This window comes from Cyprinus carpio, chromosome A24 (assembly GCF_018340385.1).
Source record: "Cyprinus carpio isolate SPL01 chromosome A24, ASM1834038v1, whole genome shotgun sequence".
Lineage (NCBI taxonomy): Eukaryota > Metazoa > Chordata > Actinopteri > Cypriniformes > Cyprinidae > Cyprinus > Cyprinus carpio.
Window position 1 is genome coordinate 2,998,130 of NC_056595.1, and position 17,290 is coordinate 3,015,419.

At 38.2% G+C, this 17,290-nt stretch overlaps 1 protein-coding gene across 1 annotated transcript; it reads left to right on the plus strand.

Moving 5' to 3' along the window:
- Positions 1 to 2,810: 2,810 nt before the first annotated feature.
- On the plus strand, positions 2,811 to 8,162 carry LOC109056991 (zinc finger protein 383-like). Its single transcript, XM_042714883.1, has 6 exons — positions 2,811 to 2,886; positions 3,233 to 3,379; positions 3,513 to 3,794; positions 4,696 to 5,124; positions 5,209 to 5,332; positions 7,976 to 8,162. The coding sequence occupies exons 2-6, from the start codon at positions 3,247 to 3,249 to the stop codon at positions 8,160 to 8,162; spliced, it is 1,155 nt and encodes a 384-aa protein (XP_042570817.1). The 5' UTR covers positions 2,811 to 2,886; positions 3,233 to 3,246.
- The last annotated feature ends 9,128 nt before the right edge of the window (positions 8,163 to 17,290 follow it).

Below are 17,290 nucleotides of genomic sequence, written 5' to 3' on the forward strand. Positions count from 1 at the left end.
TCAGCTGGAGGGGGGCGCGAGAGTGCTTCGCGGGTGTATGCAGCTATTACAACCTTAAATCTACGCGAGACGATTAATATCGGTTCATTTGAGAACCTACATAAATGTTATGTATGAATGGGTTATGGTGTGCTTTAAATTAGTGATCGTAATGCATGGCTGTTTTAAGCGGAGAGCGGATTCCGCTGTTGGTATGGTGGTGTGGTGGGGAAGTATGTTTGCTGTTTTTAGTCGTGACGGAAGAGGTGTGAGAGATGAGATGGCGTTGTGGACGAACAAATTTAATGATTCCTTTTAACGATCCTTAATGGTTGCGTTAGCGATCATAATAGTACTTTTTTAGAAAGATGAAAAATGTTCGAAAAATACTCATTGAGTAAAAGTGACTCAAGTGCAAGTTACAATTCACCAACTCCAGAACAACCAGAGTCACGTGTCTGATTTGAGCAGCGCTTGAGTATTTTATTTACACTAAACACAGGCTCAGAGATGCACTAGTCAGAGAGACACGGCAGTGGAAAACTAGAAAGCTGATTTGTGAGGAGAGCAGTCACGCTTATTTTCTAAAACCATCATAAAGGTGGCAGAAATTCATATTTCTATGATTTGTGTGGCCTTCTAACCTCAAGAGTTCTGTGTTTGTGTGAACTGTTGTTTAAACGTGATGTTTTGTAGAACATAAAGACACAATTACAGGTTTTTAAATATTATTGCGATCTATTACAAGTTCAGTAAAAATAAATGTAACCAATTAATTCACTTTTATAGACAATAATTGAAGAATTCTTTTGACTGGCTTTTGCACCTTCGGTTCTTAAACCACTTACAACTTTGCTGTTTTATTAGGTTAGGTACTCAGTTTAAATTAACAATACTAACGTAATTCATAAATAACATTGATATTTCTTGAAATTGTATCTTCTGGTACCACAAGGAGGAAGTGTAATATCTTTAGAGAAACTAAACTTTTTTCAGGATCACAGACTCTCAAAAATCAATGACGATAACAATCTCTTTCCCACAAGAGCAGTGCACAGGCTAAAAACACACTTCTCCTCACTTTATTTACATTTTTCCATATAAACCAAATACAGCATACAATTGCAAAACACACACACTACCGTTCAAAAGTTTGGGATCAGACTTGTAATGTTTTTTAAAGAAGTCTCTTCTGCTCATCAGGCCTGCATTTATTATCATGACTCCAGTATAAAAGTGTCACATGATCCTTCAGAAATCATTCTAATATGCTGATTTATTATTAGAATTATCAATGTTGGCAACAGCCAAATATTTTTTGGAAGCTGTGATACTTTTTTTCGGGATTCTTTGATGAATAAAAAGTTAAAAAGAACAGCATTTATTTAAAATTGAAATCTTTTTTAACAATATACACTACCATTCAAAAGTTTGGGGGTCAGTAAATTTTTATTCTTTCTTTTTTTGAAAGAAATTAAAACTTTCATTCAGCAAGGATGTGTTTAATTGTTAAGAAGTGATATAAACGATTTATATTGTTAGAAAAGATTTCTACTGGAAATTCTGGAAATTCAGCTTTGCATCACAGATATAAATTATATTTTAAAGGATATTTTAAATAGAAAGCATTATTTTATATTCTAATAACATTTTGCAAGATTACAGTTTTATTTCTGTATTTTTGATCAAATAAATGCAGCCTTGATGAGCAGAAGAGACTTCTTTAAAAAACATTACAAGTCTTACTGACCCCAAACTTTTAAACGGTAGTGTATATACATGACCTCCATGCGTGCCATGCAATAGCAACAGAACAAAGTGAATACCGAAGAAAGAAAAAGAGCTTAGAAAGCGTTTCACATGACGTAAGAATAAAAAGGGAGGAGAACTTTAACTATAGAGGTTCCTATGATATACATCAGAATAAAACAACCACGCATAAAAAGAAGGGGGAAAGGGAAATAAAACACACACACACACACACACACACACACACACACACACGTTCATACCAACACACACACACACACACACACACACACACACACACACAGGGGAGGAACTGGACCAAGGTTTTTCATTTGTACAATGCATATATCTCATATTTCTACTCCTCTTACTGATATTCTGTATGTTTACACAGAGGCCCTGCTCTTAAGAACACAGTGAGCATCCCAGTGCACCAGAACACCAATGTCTCATAGACTATTGCAGTAGAAGCTATTAATTTTCTCAGAAGGTGAGTCCTGTGTCCCAAATTCATATTTAGGCACATACACAAACATATGAATGTCGTTCCATGAGACACAACAACACATCAAACCAAGCTAAATCAGACAAATGTTTTTGTGTTTTTCATAAACATTACAAAGTGTCACAATACTTTATCATCATTTCGAACGATAGTTTTATCATAGATAGTTTGGATTGAAAATTAGCCGTAATATCTTTATTTACGTTTGATTTTTTTTGTTATAATGTGAAATATACGGAGCCCCGCCCATGACATGCAAGAAAAAATAAATAAATTGTGCGCACGATTTAGTAATTCGTTCCCTCAATGTACTAAAACGTGCACATGATTACTATTTCGTTCACTCGATTTATAAATTGTGCGCACGATTTATTTATTTTTTCTTGCATGTCATGTGCAGGGCTCCGTAGTAATAACATTTAGGCCTAAACTTTTTTTTTTTTTATGTTTGTGTCCAAGTACTTTTTAGACCTCCTTTATGTTTGTCGCAAGATTAAAATGAACATAAACGTATTATAAAGAAAAAAAGAAAAAAAAATTAACAGTTTTTGCGATTGACTTTTATTTTAAAAAGTCAAGCTCGCCTTCAGTCATTTCCGGGTTGTCAGTCCGTGTGGACGTGCGTGATAATGGTGTGATGAGACACAGGAAAGGTGAGGCTTCTTCTGCATTTACTGCACATCTGTGTCTCAGCTGATGTGTATTTTTCTCTTTCATCAGTCTGAGTTACAGCTCATGCGTCTTTCTCTGTGTGTAGTAACCTTGTGTGTTGTGACTAAATCCAGATGGTGTTTTCATACAGATACATAGTACAATACAGTAACTGCACATATTAGATAAAGATTGTTTAGAGTATTTCCATATCTTTGAACATGTGCAATGGTTTATTTTAAGTATTTTGCAATGCCACGTGATAATGGCAGTCATTTAATGTCATAGTGTTGTACCTGTTATACCATCTCTGCACCAGAGTACAAACCCATGTATTATTCCCTCTAGATCTGCATTAAGTCATGGATCTGAGCATGAAGTCACCCAGTGAGCCGAAGAGCGTGGGCGTGTTTCCACCGGCTGCCCATAGCTCTGAAGCGCAGGAGTCTGATTTAGGAGAGGATCTGCTCCCGTCAGGTGCTTCCTATGATCCGGGTGAGAATCCAGGGTTTATATTATACTGCGTTCATGCATTAGAGTTTAACACTGTACCTGATTTCAGTCGGATAGCCTGGAGCTGTCAGATATACTAAACCTGTGTATATTCTCCTTTCAAACGTCCCCACAGACGAGCACTCCAAGAGTCTTTCTGCCAGAGCCAAGCCGTTCCAGTGCTCCCAGTGTGGGAAGGGGTTTTCCCGGATTCAGCATCTGTCCGAACACGTGCGGATTCACACGGGAGAGAGGCCCTTCGAGTGCCTGGTGTGTGGAAAGACTTTCACCCGGGAGAGAGACCTCAAGACTCATCAGATCGTCCACATGGATGCGAAGGCCTTTCACTGCGCGATCTGTGTTAAAAACTTCTCCCTGTTATCCTCCTTGAGAAGACATCTGCGTGCATTTCATCAAGGTATGAACTGTTGCCCTGCACGGAATTAAACTACGGACAGTAAGACACTGCAGTAGGTTTACCGTTGTCAGGCCCAAAATGAAATGCACTGCCAAAACCTTTTCATTGTGGTACATGCGACTCCTGAGGTTATAAAAACCACCCGAAACTACTGATAAACATCGATTACAATTTATGTCCAAATATAAACGCAGCAATCAGTGCTTAAAGAAGAGCTCACCCAAAAATGCAAATTTGCTAAAGATATATTTGGATGAGTTTGATTCTTTATTGGAACAGAAAGCAGATTTGGAGATCCTCTGCAGTGAATGGGTGCCGTCAGAATGAGAGTCCAAAACAGCTGATAAAAACATCACAATAATCTGTATAATACACATACTATAAATGAATTTAATAATACATAAAGCACAAGTGCTTCGATTAACGAAGTGTGTTTGTAATAAACAAATCCATTATTTAGATATTTTTAACTTAAAGCTGTTGCTTCTGGCCAAAATACGAGTCCGTTAGCCATAATAATGCTTCCTCCAGTGTTGTCTCATCTGAATCAGGAGAGAAAAATGCACAGATAAAGCACTGTTTATAAGCAAAAACAGTCCGAGATATTTCTAAACAAACTTGAGAGAGAACAAGAGTGAACGCTTTTTTTACTGGAAGAAGCATTATTATGGATGGAGGACAGAAGCAAAGTTAAAAACATCTTAATGATGTATTTTTTCAGCTTTTCTCTTCACAAAACTGATGGACTAGACAGGTGTGGATTATTGTGATGTTTTTATCAGCTGTTAGGACTGACGGCACCCATTCACTGCAGAGCATCACTGATGCAATGCTACATTTCTCCAAATCTGATTCTATGAACAAACAAACTGAAAAACTGAAGTATCCTCTCTTTTTGCAGGTCAGGATGTTAGTACAGAGGGCAAGTGTTTAATTTGTGTTGAATGTGGGAAGAATTTTGCATGCCAGCTGGAGGATCATGAGCTGACACACACCGGAGAGATCTCCCACCGCTGCCCCGACTGCGTCAGCAGCGTCACACATCTCTCCAGTCTCACATCTCCCGAACAGACCTTCTCTGAAACAGAGGACATGAACCATTTGGATGCTCATGACGATGAGAGGCCTTGCAGCTTTGAGGCCTCTGAAGATCTACACAAGCACTTACAAACGGACGCACTTGAGCACGGTAGTGAATCTCTCTCTCTGGATCTAGTAGAGAATGTTGAAAGCGAAGCACCTAATGAAAACACTGCCCAAAGTCAACATGAAGAGGCCGAGAGAGCTCCATCTCCTTCATCTGAGCTCTCTCACAATTCTGCTGAAAGGGGTGAGTCAAATAATCACAAAAACCATACCAGGATACCATTTCTCAGAACTCCAAGTAACACATTGTGTCATTTTCTCTTCCCAGGCATTGAAACACTGAATCCTCTTCAGGAGCAAAACAAGCCGCATCAGTGCAGTCACTGCGGAAAGAGATTTCATAAGCAAGCGAAGCTTCGGATCCATCTGCACGTTCTTATGGGAGTGAAGCCGTAGAGGTGCTCTAAGTGTGGTAAATACTTCAGCCAAGCAGTGAACCTCAGAAAACACCACCGTACTCGTCACACGGAGGAGAGACCGTACCACTGCACACTCTGTGACCGATTTTCTCTCTCCTTCTCGCTGATAAAGCATCAACGTGTCGCTCATCCAGGTGAGATCAGCACGACTTCTGTTGCTGAATAAAACTGGGGGGAAATAGCAGAGTCCCCAAAACATGGAAGTCAAACAGTGCACTAAAGCTGACCCCTGTGAGGTTATATGGTGGGGTTATCTATTATTCAGACGTTGTTAAATCTGGGGTTTTCAAGATTTTTGATGCCACAGACCTCCAAATATGATGATCCCCTGCGAGGGACCCGTTCCTTAAATATAAAGGCAGCATTTATTCTGTAAAAAAAAATTTACTTTCTATTAAGTTTCTTTTTTGTTTTTTGTTAGTAGAATAAAATAAGTCGTGATTATCAAAATTATTAGCATTAATTATATTTTCAGTAGTTTTTTTAAACAACATGTGGTTACCTTTTTGACTCCAAGGCACAACAATGTTCAAAGACCCCCTGACTTTTCCGGTCATGTGTGATAAGGATTAAGGATAAGGATTTCGCCTCTTATTTACGCTGCACACGTCTGCGGCGCATTGCGGCTCCAACACGGCCACCGGAGCTGGTCTAGTCAATGCTTGTGTTTCAGAAGCGTCCCAGAAGGCTAAAGATCGGTGCTAGCCTAGTTGTTTTTGACGGATGCCGTGTCCAAGCTACACAGTTCAAATACAAAATAAACATCCTGTGCAGACTAAAACACAGCTACAAATCTTTTATGTTGTTCATAACTGCACTTTTAAAGGGGTCATATGATGGGACATGCACTTTTACAAGTTGTTTGAACTGACCTATAATGATAAAAACCCACCCAGTGTTTTTTTTTTTTTTTATCTACTAAAATCTTTACCTCTTTCTCAAATCGAGATGATCTCAGATGCCTGTCTGTGTGATGTCACACAGACAGGCCCCTCCCACGATAGTTTGATTGACAGTAGCGTTTCAGCACATACTGGACCGGCGTCTTACGGTAGCTCCGCCCTTAGTGGACTGTCATCAGTCCTCCACTGTTTCTCCGCCGGCAAGCAGATGTAGATAAGAATGACTCCTGAGTGACGTTAGGTGTTCTGTTGTTGGATGTAATAATGAACATAGCAGTCGTCATTTACTTTTGACATCTGAGCCGCTGAAGACGCAGTGGATTACGTTTGTTTTTAAAGTGAATGCGCCCCGATCTACATAAAACGCGTCTATGTTTTGCGCGAGTCATTCGTGCTCCAGCTTCACCTCCAGAAAAGTGAGTACAAGGTTTTACTAATGAATCTTTGCAAATCGCCTTTCGGTTCTCTCTGAGAGCGGCTCGGGAGAGGGGGGCGGGGCCAGCAGAGCTCATTAACATTTAAAGGAAAATGCTACAAAACAGCTTGCTCTGAAAAGAGCTGTTTTTGACAGGGTAAAAAGTGTTTTTTTACACTACTATTGAGAAATTTTAACCAAATTGTGTTACAGACTTTTCATTAAGACTCTAAAGAATCATATCAACTTGTGGAAAATGGGCATCTGATGAGCCCTTTAAGTGTTTTGCGTGTATGCTAAAGCACAACAAAGGAGGACATAGCAATAAACACAAGATTAAACGAACAAAACATTACAATTTAGCCAACTTAACCAGGGTAGAACCTCAAAAATTAAGAATAAAACACGCAAAATCAAATAAAGCGTCAGATAGGCAAATCTTGTGGCCTCGTGAATCCAGTTGCTTCGCTTCTGAAATGCTCCTAAAGTGCTGCAGTGTGAACAAGGGGTCAGAAATATTTTTACTCCATTTCTACGTAATAAAATATATAAGTAAATATAAAATATTTTATATTCTGTTGGCATTGTTGTCATTTTATAAAATGTTATCAAATATTTTAGAGCTTGGCATGACTAGAAAAATGTATATTCATTATAAAAATTTATTCAATAAAATTAGGCTACTTCATATATTTAGGTTTTCTAAGACTGTGAATCCTGGTTCTTCAAAGAAAAACAACAGGTGATTAAAAAAAAAAAAACAAATATCTTAATTTTTAAGTTGTTTTAACTTGATGCTTATTTTGTTGCATTCAAAATCATTTCAAGTCTTCTTGATGCCCCTATGAAGTTTTCCTAAAACCCTGCTGCCCGGTTGCAAATATTTTGTTTAAATTACCAATAGCAATAGCATTGGGACAAATTGTTTGGTTTTTTATGCTATCAATTTCATATGTCATCCTGTTGATTCACTTCCATACTGTATATCATTGAAAATACTGTTGATCAATTTCTACCTGTCCATACTGTGGAAAAATATTCGGACGACATCAAGATATGGAGCAACATAAACGCATTCACACCGGAGAGAGACCGTTCCGCTGCACCGTGTGCAACAAAAGCTTCAGGCAACGTTCGGTGTTGATCGTGCATCGGAAAATTCACACCGGAGAAAAGCCTTTCGAATGTTTCATATGCTTCCGACGGTTTTACGGTTCAGGAGATCTGAAGACACACATGGGAACTCAATTGGGAAGTTTTTACCGGAGAAAAGCCTTTCAAATGTTTCATATGCTTCAGGCCCAGCAGCCTGCAAGCACACATGCAGTCCCATCTGAACAAGCTGCAGGAAGGTGATGCTGTGACCGCCGGAGCTGATGTGCTTACTCCTGAGGAGGAGGACCAGGGTGAGCCAGAGGACGTGGAAGGAGCCTGCGGTGTTTCTGCTTTATCGCAGCTATCAGCCAGAGCTTTCTGGAAACCTTGAAGCTTCTGAAGACAGTATGATCTCTGGTTGTTTATTTAGGTTTAGGTTATGTAGACACATAGTCACATATGTCTAAATATTGCATAAATGTATGTAGCATGTCTATAACAAGCCTAAGTTGATTAATATTGTCTTAATATGTTTTTCAGAAATGAGCACAGGGGAGTGGCTATCAGAGAACGAGACAAGTTTCAGTCCATCAGTGAATCTTGACCTTGATGCTGTCAGGGGGCCAGTTTCAGAGCTGACAGATCATCAGAAGCCATATCGTTGTATCATATGCAACAAAACCTTCTCTCTTGCAATTTCCCTGAAAAGACATCAACTTATATTTCATCCAGGTAGGATGGAACTGCGTGCACTAATTGCAATATTGGTATTCATTTTCTAAAGAAGATATACAATTGTATTGTTCCACCTTAAAGAGTTCACCCTCATGTTGTTCCAAACCAGTACAAATTTCATTCTTCTGCTAAACACAAAAGATATTTTAAAGAATGTGGGTAACCAAACAGTTGCTGGTCCCCACTGACTTCCATAGTATTTTTTTTTTCTCTCCATACTATGCAAGTCAATAGGGACCAGCAACAGTTTGGTTAAAAAAAAGTACCCAGTGGGCACCTTGATATTAATTGGACGTCAAATATTAGTCAAGACTTGATCAAAGTGGTAATTGGGTGAAAATAGGAAGTTAATTCCACACTAAAATTGGTTTAATGTACATATATGTAGGCCCATATGTTTAACATGCAATTTACATCAAATCAACATCATGTCAAGTTTTTGACGTCAGTTCAATTTGTATATTTGACCTGTTTTTTTGATGTCTTTTCAACATCAGTTGCCCAGTGGGTAACAGGGTATATGCTGATATTTCTACAAAACAGAGTCATATTCATTTCATTACTAAAATAACTATTAACAGGCTTGACATTTTAAAAGATTTGATGATAAATAGGCAAACAAACTTGTCCTTGGAACTAAAAGTGTATATTAAAAACAATTTAATGTTGGTAACACTTAGAATATGCCCTTTTCAAACATTTGTTTTCTGTAATAACTTGTTTGTTATAGGGTTTATTGGTAACAGGGTACAAATAATAGGCAAAGATGCTTGTCTTTGGAGAGTTCAGCTCCTGAAAAGATAAAGTATTTGTTCAGAATTGTTTTGTAAAATACTACACTATTGTAACAGGGGTGAGGTGCTGATGGTAATAGGACCGACAGACATTTCTTAGTCTTTTCTACCAATATCCACTTTTCAGTCATTTGTTTACTATACAAAGTCCCTGGTAACAGGGTTGACCTTTTAATAATTGATGAAGAATATTTGTCTTTGGAGAGTACACTTTCTGAAAGGATAGTTTTATTGAACTGTTTTTCTGTAATATTACAGTATGGTAACGGGGGTGAGTGATGATGGTAACAGGACTGACAGCCATTTCTTTGTCTTGACACTGAAAGTGTTTATTAGAATTTATTAGATTTAGTATTTCTACGAATATTCACTTTTCAATAATCATTTGTTCACTATACAAAAATCCTCACAACAGGGTTCTCTTTTTAATAATTGAAGAACATTTGCCTTCGGAAATTCACTTCCTGAAAGGATAAAGTAGTTTTACAGAATTTTTTCAACACTACAGTATTGTAACAGGGTGAGTTATGATTGATAGCCATTTCTTAGTTTTTGAATCTAAAAGTGTTTATTAGAAAGAGCACGTAATGCTGATATTTCTAACAATATCCTCTTTTCAGTAAAGTAATTTGTTTACTATACAAAAATCCTGGTAACAGGGTTGATTTTTTTTTTAAATCGATGAAGAGAAATAGAATTGTTTTTCTATAATACCACAGTATTGTAACAGGGGTTAGTGATGATGGTAACAGGGTTGATGCATAAGCTGGAGTTTCAGTTATGTTTATTTAATTTTATTTGACAGTGGTTTTGTTAATATGTATTTCTTTGTAATTTTACCAGATCAGCATGTCGACAAAGAGGGGAAGTGCTTCCCCTGCTCTTACTGCGGGAGGAAGTTTGGTCGACGCCAAGGCTTGTTACAGCACGAGCGAATTCACACAGGTGAAAGGCCCTTCAACTGTCCCACCTGTAACAAAAGCTTTCGTCAGAGATCGGTTCTGGTTGTGCATATTAAAACACACACGGTAGAGAGGTCATTCCTGTGCTTTGTGTGCAATAGGAGCTTTTATACCCCAGGAGACTTGAAGAAACATGTGGAAATTCACAACTGCCCTGTATGCTTCAAGAGGTTTGGGTGTCCCAGTTTCCTCCGAGCTCACATGCGAATACATGAGAGTATGCTGTTTTTACTTATCTTTCTTTTATATATGTATATATATATATATACATATATCAGTTTAATTTTACAGATTATTTTCATTTTCCTTTCCAGAAGTTTCCACAAAGAAGCAAAGTGGAACAGAGAAGCCTACAGGTGGTCCGAAAGTCGACTTGCAGGACAAGCCATTTGAATGCGCTCACTGTGGCAAGAGATTCAGTCAGCATTGTATGTTAAAAATTCACCAGCGGATTCACACAGGAGAGAAACCTTACAAGTGCTCTCAGTGTGGCCTGAGTTTTCGCTGGGAGGAGGAGAACCTGATAGCCCACCAGAGCGGCCACCCAGGCGAGAACCCTCTCCAGTGTTCGATGTGTGATGAAACATTTGCTTCCGAAGCAAGTCTGAAAAAAAAACATCAAGATGCGTTTCATTCGGGTAAGAAATTATGAGATGTATACCATGAAAAAGCATTTGTTTTCACATTTTAAAGGTGCTGTATGTAGGATCGACGCCGTGTGGTTGAACTGGGTATTGCAGTCCAAATTCTAAATATTGGAGAGGGTTTTTTCACCCGGCCCCCTCCTCCTCAGACTTGATGCACACGCAGGTTCCCAGATTGATGACACAAACAGGAACGAGCGCACTTAACGATGAATTAAATGAAATGCGCTGTGTTTTTTCCGCTTAGTGGCAACCCGGGGTGCTGAAATACGATTGGGTAAACTGGCAGTGGGCGGGTTTCACAAACCAAAACTAACACCGACATTCAGGCCCGGAACGCACATTTTCAAAGGAGAATAACTGACTGTAGCATTGTTTTTCAACAAGTATGTTAACTTGGCATGTTTCTTAAATATCTGCAATATCTATTTTTTTTTCTGTTAAGTTGAGGCCAGGAAAAAATAGAATGAATGCCTGATGGTACATTTCTGATTGAAGTTACCATTTTCTTTAGTAGATAATTGGTTTCTTCTATAAAAAAAAAAAAAAAAAAAAAAAAAAAAAAAAAAAGGAGAAGATAAAATGCAGACTGTAATTCATGTATTTCCATTTAGGGGTTCCTTAATGTATTATGTTTCATAACTTTCCAGATTATCTTGTTTGGCAAAGCCAGTTTTTATCGGATTTGAGGCTTTGAACGTGTTAATTTTGGACCCTTGGCAAAAGATTTAATGAAATGGAATCACAATCACAGGCCATAATCCATCACATGCAATTTCAGAATCAAGTTTTTGACAATATGTGGTATCAGTGGTGGTCTTTTTTTTTTAATTTCATAAAACTATCAATTATATCATTTTTTTATTAGATTTAATCATTAAATGATTCATATTTGTAATTAATAATGTTTTTATATTGATCATTTCAGGGGTCTCTCATACATGCAGTTTGTGTTTGAAGACATTTACTCAAGCAGCTGGCCTCAGGAAACACGTGCGGTATGTTCACGAAGGAGAGCGACCGCACAAGTGCTCCGAGTGCGGGAGAGGATTCGTCAAACTTTCCGATCTCGCGCGTCACCAGCGCCGCTATCATTACGACCGGGGCGACCAACTCTTTCAGTGCTCGCAGTGTGAGCGAAGCTTCAGTCATCCCAGCAGTCTGGTTTTGCACCGAAGGACCACACACACCGAAGAAAAGCACGAGTGCCCTCAGTGCGATAAGATTTTCAGTCAGGCGGGACACCTGAAGGTGCACATGCGTACTCACACCAAAGAAAATAAACCCAAATTCGAGTGCCCTGAATGTGGCAAGAGTTTTGGCCAAGCTAAAGATTTGGTGGTTCATCAGAGGGTTCACACCGGAGAAAAGCCGTACCAGTGCTGCCCTCAGTGCAAGAAGAGCTATCGGCAGTTTGCGTTTTTGTGTGTGTATGTGAGGTCAACGGGGGAGAAGCCGTATCAGTGCCCCATATGTCTCAAATTCTTTGCTCATTCATCATCCATGAAAAAACACCTCCGTGTAATGCATGCAGGTACGGGATAGTTCATCCAGATATGAAAGTTCCATCCATACGACTTTCTGTTTTCTGTCTAATTTAAGATGAATGTTTTACAGAGGGAAAGGATTTACCCGTATCAAAGGAAGTTGTGAAGGTCACTGTTGGCGTAGGCCCGTCTAACACAACTGTAGAAGTTAAGCAAGAACCAGAGTCTGGTGATGAATACGGTAAGTATGACTGAGGTTATTTTTAACACCAAATGTTCATAAGGATATAATGTGTATCTTGAAGCCTTTTCTTACATCTTGAATAGGTGAGGGAGAATAGCTACCAGCTTCTCCTTCAAAACCAAAGAAACGTGTCATCGTAAAGATGGCACAAAACATCTGTGTATTGCAAGAAAAGTCACCCTTTTCAGCTTTTTATATTTCCATATAAACAAGTTATTGTTGTACTTTTCAGGTAAAAGAATAGTCTTCTTGTATTTATGTCTATAAACAGGACTGACATGATAAATAATACAATAATGTTTTCCTTTGTCCTTTGAAAAATAAGTGCTACATCATGCACCTACGAATATCCACTTTTCAAAAATCATTTGTGTACTATACAAAATCCTGGTAACAGGGTTGACTTTTTTTGTTTTTTTTTTTAATGATGATGAATAATATTTGTATTTGGAGAGTTTCACTTAAAGGATAAAGTAGTTTTACAACAGATATCTTTTTTAATGATATGACAGTATGGTAACAGGGTGAGTGATGATGGTAACAGGGTTGACACATAACCAGTTGCAGTGACCGCTTTTTTGTATTCAACTTGTATCTGACAATTTGCACTCACATTCACAGTATGAAAAAAATAAAAAACAAAAAATTAAATTGCATGTGGGAAATCTACCTTCACATACAAAAAACACATACAGAACACGTCAAATTAATTTATTGCCTTCTTGCAATATAACTGCACTGGTATGTTTTTGCAGAATGTCAAGTGAAATCTGAAGAAAGCTGCTCTGCTTTAATGGATGACGTGAAGGCTGTAACAGTCACTTCAGCTCCTTCCAGTCCAATATCATCTGTGACTTTGAAAGATGAAAAATGAATGTGGATGGAAACAAGGGTTGTCACCAACAGTCTGCTAAACTGCAGACTGAATTGAAGAATCTGCAGCATCAACTAGTTTACCGAAGCCAAAAAAACATTTTAAAGTAGAATTGCATTTCTACACTTACTCCAGAAGCTGGTCTCCATCCATGAAGACTCCAGCCTCCTTAATTAGAAAGGTGGTATAGAGACAAGATGGAGTGTGGGGTTTCTGTGAGCCGGGAACCGCAAAACACCAGTGCTTTAGGTGTTTTTTTTTTTAAAGAAAACGGTACCGATCAGTGTTCCTGATCAGAACTATCCAGTGCGAAGACTGACTTTGTATCCTTCAAATTCTACATATTTTAGAATAGCCTTTCATGATGGCATGTTGACCTACATATGAGAAATTTTAGACTTTGGAGGGTCTCCACTTCCTACAGACTTTCATCAAAACTCACCTGGCTGGTAATTTTCATAGTTTGAACTTTGTTGTGTCTCAGGAAGTGTGCAATGGAGTTAACATAGAGAAAGGACATTGATATAGTAGAGGTTTCTTATATTATGCTCCTGCCCTTTGCATTTTCATCAGTTAAATATTTAAGCTCCCAGCTGCATTTTGTTCTGCATGTAAAGTCTGCAGATCCTGGATCTACTTAGAAGCCATGCATATATACATCCACCAAATCATTTCACTAATATTATGTTGTTACTTCAACCACCAAAGTTTTTGTAATCATTTTATTTCTTGTATACATGACATTTCACAATAGATGTTAATTAAATGGCTTAAATGTTTAGTCTGAAAAAGCTATTATTTTGCCTGTTTTTATGTCTAAGTCAGGGTTATTTACAGTACATAATGGCAGCAGTTACAGCATCTTCCAGCAGGGGCTAAAACACTAAAGCAAACCAACCAACCAATCCTTAACCCCTAAGCTAACTGTTGGTGTGGATTCAGCATCACACAAAATACTGGGAACAGTCCCAATAATTAAAAAAACTCATACTCGCATACCACTCAAACCATTTCAGCCATAGAAAGATATGGGAAAATTGTGTTAGTATGCTGTTATGAAATCAGCACGTGTCTGAATATGCCAATCCTCTACTATGTGAAAAAAACAGAACTGAAATGTCCGAATTCACAGTATTTATAAAACACCCAAATTAACTGCCTACACAGACAGTATGTGTTATCAGTTGATAAAAATTCATAAACCTTCACCGCTTGCCAAAAACATAACCAAGCCCATTATAATTGCAGAACACAGACTTGTGCATTAAAATGTCAGATTGCCTTTTGGGAGGAGAGAAGAAAAAAATCGTGCCACACCTTTCCTTTAAAATATCTTTATTGCTTGAATAATTTTGATACAGAACAGCTTACATTTCTGATTCTGAAGCACTCATTCGATGAACAAGAGTAGTGTACCAAAAATGTTCTGGTGATTCTGGTTCCATTCAAGTCCAGTAGAATTATTTTTGGGGATGTAGCAGCGACACAAAGCTCCCTTTTACATCAGTCAGCACGTCAAACAGTGACAGGATCTCCATTCCTCTGCATTTTTTTTCTAAAGACACGGGGAGGATAAGATAAAATAAAAAAAAAAATAGGGAAAAAGAAAACATATCTTGTAGAAAAACCCATGAGTGGAATGTGGATTTGATAACTCCACTCTGTTCATTTGAATTCACAGTCAAGTGCTAAAAAAGTAGTGATTGACGATTCAACATATTTAGGAATCATAGGTGAAGAGAAACTTTTGTTTTGCAGGGAAAATTATGATTTGAGAAAGACTTTTGTATGAACCCTGAGAGTGAGACAGAGCGGGGCGGCAGGCAGGGGCAAAAAAACAAACAAACAAAAAAAAGAATTATAACTTGAACAACATAAAAGGTTATCATGCAAACCTACCCTACAGATTCACCCATAGCAGAACATTAACAGTAAATTTCACAGTTTAATACGCAAAAGAATATATCAATGAAAACAAATTTATCTCTCTGTCAAACTGAAATAATCACCATCATAATAATATAATAAAGATAACAGAAAACAGTCCACACATTCTAAAAAAAAAATGCATACAAAGATCTACATAAAGCTTTCAGATCAAAAGTGATTATTATCATCATCATCATCAAGGACCCAGATCAAAGCTGGGATGCTAAGTATTGGATTTGAATAATTTTTTTATGCAGCATAATTGTGTTAATACATGGCTTCTCCACATTTACTTCTTCACCCGCACTGGGTCATAATAAATACATTAAAAACAGTCTGTGAGCATTCTTACCAGGAAACTAATCACTTCTGCACACAACCAACACGAAAACACACTCACACGAACCCAGGAAAAGGCATCGGGAGAAGCAGAAGTCCCAGAATACACAGATAGAGAAAGCGATTGCAATTGCATTCAAGTTCATCAAATACTACAAGTCTCGTGCCTGAGCAGAGATGTTAGTTCTTCACCACTAGGGGGCGCGCATAACTGATATCCAATCAGGGGCAAACTCTCTCACCTTCCCCACGATTCCTTTTCATCGCTTTGCTTTCTTTTCACCTCCTGTCATCGCACTTTAGCGGCGTGCTGATCAACAGGCATCCGTTCGGTAGACGGCTTCTTCAGGAAATCGGGAGACCTATATTCGAAGATGCTTACATGTCCACAAGATTTCAACCCAGTCTCCATGCCTTTGAGGTTTGCTTTGTTTGTGTCTGAGGTTTCTTTACAACACGAGTTCATAAAACTGAGAGGTCGAAGAGATCCAACACTACAAAAGAACGTGTGATTGACATGGGGTCCTCCTAGTTGAGGAGCGCTACAGGACGACATCCTGACAGGAGGCAGCAGGGCGACAGGGTTCAAGTACACTGTGAAATCGAGTTTGTGAGCCCGGCAGAAAGCGAGACACTTGCCTAAAGCTAAGACGAAAGAGTAAGGCTTAGAAATTTATGTTTTTGGAAGACTGTAACACTGGACACAGTTACACATTTCATCAAGTACATCAGATTCATAACTCACGGGCTTCCTGTAATTCCTTTTTGCGTTTGCTTTTTTTTAAATGTTTGTATTCTTAAGTAGCTGAGACAGGGCTTTGAGGGACAGTAATTCAAGAGCCCTTAAGTTAAAAACGTTGCCATCCCTCATTAAAAACCATCTTTTTGTGCCAAAAAAATGGAACGTTAATGCTAAAACTCAAGACATTGACACAATCAGCACAGCTGGACATTCATCACCTGTTTTGAGCAAAACATTGCCCATATACTTAACGTGACAGCTTCTGAGCTTCTTTCCGAGGATGACCCTCGGCTCTTTCCCCAAAACATCATTAGTCGACACAGCACCAAGAACAACAGAGCTCTGTGATGAAACAATTACTCTGGAAACCTCTCTCGTTAAAAGGGGAAACTACTGGCAAGTTAAAGAGGACAAACAGCAACGAAGAAGCCCTATGGTGAACAAGTCGTCTTTGCGTATTCCAGTTATGCACTTGAGTACAAGCCTTTCAGTAGAAAACATGTCCTCTTGTTAATCTCAGCCGTCGTTTGATAAGGGTATAAACTTGCTTTTCATAAGACAGATTGCACTGTCGCTGAACTCTTCAATATGATACACAAATTTGTTCATATATTGCTTAAAGTAGTTCTCTCAGGATTACACACAAAAAAATCATAATGATCATTGTAAAATACTATAAAAATCAACTTTAAATCATGAAAAATGCTGATAAAGATATAGCAAAAAAGTAAAAAAGTAGCACTTGGAAACAGTCATTGCTTCTTTTTTT